Source organism: Bos mutus, chromosome X (assembly GCF_027580195.1).
Source record: "Bos mutus isolate GX-2022 chromosome X, NWIPB_WYAK_1.1, whole genome shotgun sequence".
NCBI lineage: Eukaryota > Metazoa > Chordata > Mammalia > Artiodactyla > Bovidae > Bos > Bos mutus.
Window position 1 is genome coordinate 29,167,136 of NC_091646.1, and position 4,426 is coordinate 29,171,561.

Sequence of the window (4,426 nt, forward strand, 5' to 3'; positions counted from 1 at the left end):
CCAGCTCCTTCAGGTCCTCAGGTGTGCCCATTCCTTCACTCTGCCCCCTGTCTTAAATGCAGTCCTCTCCACTCCCGTGCCCCTGGCCCTATGCTGCTCACAGAGGTAGGTATTTATAAATCTACAAGAAGCGTAAGGACCTCGGGGTCTGAGGTCAGACATGTCCTCTTTTACCACCCTCTGATATCTCCAATATGAGATCAGGAGAAGGGACAGGGCAGGTTCCTGGGAAGGTCTTACCCCCCACCCCCCGCCGCCCTGCTTCTCCCCAGGCCATGAATGTCCACCACTCCACTAAAATGTGGAAGGCTTCCTGCTCACCGTGTTCCTTCATGTGTAAAGGCAACTATATTGTTTTTCATCCCTCCCCACATATTCTCAGTTGCAGGATTGAGAGGGGTTGCCTTGAAGTCATTGGGCTGCCAGTGACCTCTAACATGTAACTTCAGGGCTTCTGGGGGCTGAGCCCCCTGACGCTGGCTCCCACCAGTAGCTTCTCTCTCCTTTCTTAACTGGGGGAGTGGGGTGGGGTAGGGGCCGCATCAGCCCACAGGAGAGATTTCCCATTGTAACCTGGACGGGGTGAAGCCATGGCAACAGCGATGTCAAAAACCCACCCAGAGCAGGGAGAGCTGCCCCTCCCCAAAGTAATCAGGAATGGACCCCTGGTATCCTCCGTTTGGGCTATTACCTCAGCACCAGCCTCCCCCGCTGTCAGAATCTTCTGGATACCTTAGAGAAGAAAGCCTTAAGTTGTCAACTAGTGGGTGCCACAGTTTGGCTCTGTGACCTAAGGGACAGGTCAGTGGTGGTAAGGGGCTCTGTCCATTTACCTCTGGGGAAGATTTCAGCCCATTTCTTCTTCCCTTTTCCTCATCTGCAAAGTGAAGTTAATCAAAACCCCACCTCAGTGTATAACCCCACCCTTTATAGCTTTTTACTGTATTTTTCTTATTCCTTTTTCCTTTACTTCCCCTTAAAATAATACACAGACAGTAAGTTAGCTGCTGCTGTTTATTTGTTGATCTAGAAAGAAGCTCAGAACATATATTATTTGCTGAAAAAATACAGACTTTAGAACAACACTTATATTTGCTCACTCTTATCTATACATATATCTATCTGGGTACATAGGTAAAGGGAACTACCTAGAAGGACATTCATCAAAGGGTTGACAATGGTTATTTAAGGGTTAGAGGGTTTGGGGTAATTTGTACATTTTGCATTTGTCTTTATTGTTTTAATATTTAACAATGAATTATATAACTTTCACAAAGAGAATAAAAGCATCAAGGAAAGGGGGGCACGCAGAGGGTAGACCCTTAGGCAGCAGGGGATTAGTAGCAAGGATGGATGTCAGGCCATCTCCCCCCACTATACCAATATTCAAGACCCTCCATCCTCCACCCCAAAAGAAAGTTGCTTTGTGGATTAATTTATGTGATTAGAAGCATCCTCTCCCCCCCATTTTTCCCATTGCTGGACTCTGCATATAGGTTAGGGTTCACTTAAAGCTGGGGGCTAGCACCTCACTGTAGCTCACAAGGGTCGCTAGGTTCGACAGGGGCCTCTCTTGACCTCTCCTCGGTATGTGCCAGCTCCTGCAGGGTGATGATCAGATTTTCAAACATCTGGGCCTTGTTGCTCTCATTGTCACAGGTTTCCTTTGAGTGGCCCTCTTCACCACAATATGAACAGCGAATTGTGTGTTTTCGCTTCCTGGTTCTACGCATATTCCCAGGACCATCATTCTTATACCCAGAACCCCCACTGGTGCAAGGAGATGGAAACTGGGAATTGTTGGGGGAATCAATGATTAGCACTTGATCCTGAGGTCTGGCCCTGCGTCTGGAGGGAGGAGAATCCGAGAATGAACGTGGAAGGTCCTGAGACTCCCCCACCAGGATCACATCCTCATCTGAGTCATCAGGGGTATCATCTATCTCAATCACGTTACAGTCTTTATTATCAATCACTATGGGTGGGGAGCCCCCAAATGCCACTGGGCTAGTTGCCCTTGCCACCACTGACTCAGATCTCTTGGCCCGCTTCTGTTTAATGAAAATGTCATCCCAATCCTCTTCCTCCCTTATCATCCTGATTAACTCCAGGAAACTGGGGAGACGCTCCTGCTCATTTGCATACATCCTGAGAAGATTCTTCAGCCTGAAGCGCAGGTCCCCATTCAGCTCAGCCCCTAAAAGGAACTGGTGCAGGCGAGACTGGTTGGCATCTTTCTGAGCTATGATCCCTGCCTGAATAGCATTCTGGAGCTGCACCTCTAAACGGATCACATAAAGGGAGGCTTTCTCCCCTTGCGCCTGCAGGGTGTTAAAAAATTTACTATGAGCAGTCACACTGCTTTCAGACTCCCCAAACACCAGTTTCATGGCGTGCAAGAAATCTGCCACGCTGAGGTTGGGGTTGGCCGCCTGCAGCAAAAGCATCACCTCCCGCGCAGGGCCCCTCAGGGTTTTAATTAAGCGCCTGAGCTTTTCTTCTTCAGACATATTCCAATCTGGCAAGACCTCATTGACTTGGATCAGCCAGTTCTCAAAAGTTTCTTCCCCCTGGGCTGGCACCACCCTCCCTGAGAACAATTTCAGGTTTCTCTCTGACAGGATGGCCATTAAAGGACCGAGACTCCTTTCCAGAGACCTTAGCATAGAATGGGCCCAAGGTGGCAAGGATGTGTTCTGCCGCCGGCTGTTACTCATGCGTGCAATGATGCTAGTCATGATGGATGATGACTGGGTCTCTAAATGTTAACAAGATTCTCAGGCTTTTACAAAAAGCCTAATCTGCAGGCGTGCTGGAGGGTTCTGTCGTCCTCCTGTCTCAGTAGGAACTGTAAAAAAGAAACAAACGAAACAAAACAAAAAACGGGAGCAGGGGTTATTTTCTCCCTTCCTGAATATCCTACAGTACATTTTATATCTGCCCACTACCCTAAAAATATCCTGCAGGAGACTGGCAATTAATTACAACCTCACGGAGCCAGCCAGTGTCTCGTGTTAGCAGGATGCTTTTTACAGCCACTTCTATCCCTTCCCTCGGTTCCTTCAAGAGGGACGGCAACTGTTGCTTCTAAGTGTAACAGTGTATGGAGAGGATAGTGGGCTCTCAAAATAGAGCACAGGGGTCACAGATTTGTGGGAATAAATAAGATCTCATTAACCTCTTGGTTTCCGGTCTCAACCACACCCCCTTCTAAAAGTCCACCCCCCACCCCGCCCCGCTATTTCTCAGATTCTTACAGGAGCTCAGGAACAAGTGCGCGCCTTTATTTCACTTCCAGCTTCTGCAACCGGTGGCTTCCGTGGGAAAGCTCGCCTCCGGGCTTCAACTGATCGCTGTCCACCGGGGGTCGCCGATCCAGGACCTTAGGGCGTCAAGACTGCGCCGCCGCAGAGGGCTTGGAAGGGAGGGGAAGGGTCAGAAACAGCCTCATTCCTCATTCTGCTTCTTCCTCCCCACCCCGCGGCCTCCGCAGTAGCCAGGTGGAAAACTCCTTCTCCCACCTTCTGAATACAAGCCAAAGAAGGCGCCCCCCCATTCCATTTCCCCCGGGGAAATCGTCGTCCTACCAGCTCTGTAATCAGCCGCACGGAATTCAAGTTCAGCTTCGGTTCTGGTGGCCTGCCACCGAGAAAGAGAATCGGAGTTGGAGACGCACACCCACATATTCCTCCCGCCGGAAGGGATGAGGAGATGCAAAGGGGGTTCAAGGCAGTTTGCGATTCTCCCAACTCCCAAACGCGCCCCTTGCCACCTCCCCCTGAAAACGCCCCCTTTCTCAATCCGGGCAAATCCTACCCATTCGGCAGCATCCAGTGGAACCCCACCTCCTCCCTCAGCGCAGCCAGGCCGCGGGAGGGCTCCTTCCCCGGCCGCACAACCCTCGATTCCCTAAACTGGGAGCCGCCAGTCCTGGTAGGGCTTCCCCCTCCTCTCTCCGCGCGGGGCAATCTTGCCCCCCTTTCTTTACCTGTGTTGGGCTGGTGGGCAGCGGACGCTCTGGCGTTGACAGCTGCGTCTCCGCCTTCGGTCTCCGCGGTCCTACAGGGGAAAAGGATGGGCGCCTCCTCAGCCGCTGAGCTAGCCGGGACCACCCGATGAAGCTGCTTTGCACTGCCGCGCTGAGACTGGTAGCCGAGTCGAGACAGCACGGTTCCCACGGCAGCCGCGGCAGCTTTTATCCTCAGCTAACCGAGACAAAAGAGCGTGACGGGCGGGCGGGCGCGGCCAATCAACCGGGCGCGGGGGCGGGCTTGCCGCGCAGCCTAGGGCTGGATACCAATGTGCGCCGGCGGTGGGGGTGGCGATAAGCAGCAGGTCCCCGCGAGGTCAAGTGCGACTTGGTTGTGGGAACTGGAGGAGTTTTCTCGAGTCTTCCCTTCTCCCTCTCTCTGTCGGCTCAACTTTG

General features: G+C 52.1%; 1 protein-coding gene across 1 annotated transcript; it reads right to left on the reverse strand.

Annotated features, from left to right (window-relative positions):
• Positions 1-1,010: 1,010 nt before the first annotated feature.
• ZCCHC12 (zinc finger CCHC-type containing 12) lies at positions 1,011-4,199 on the reverse strand. The gene is made up of 4 exons (XM_005903818.3): positions 3,989-4,199; positions 3,588-3,639; positions 3,258-3,415; positions 1,011-2,848 (listed from the first exon to the last, which is right to left on the reverse strand). Exon 4 carries the CDS (start codon positions 2,736-2,738, stop codon positions 1,530-1,532), a length of 1,209 nt encoding a protein of 402 aa, XP_005903880.1. The 5' UTR covers positions 2,739-2,848; positions 3,258-3,415; positions 3,588-3,639; positions 3,989-4,199; the 3' UTR covers positions 1,011-1,529.
• Positions 4,200-4,426: the final 227 nt, after the last annotated feature.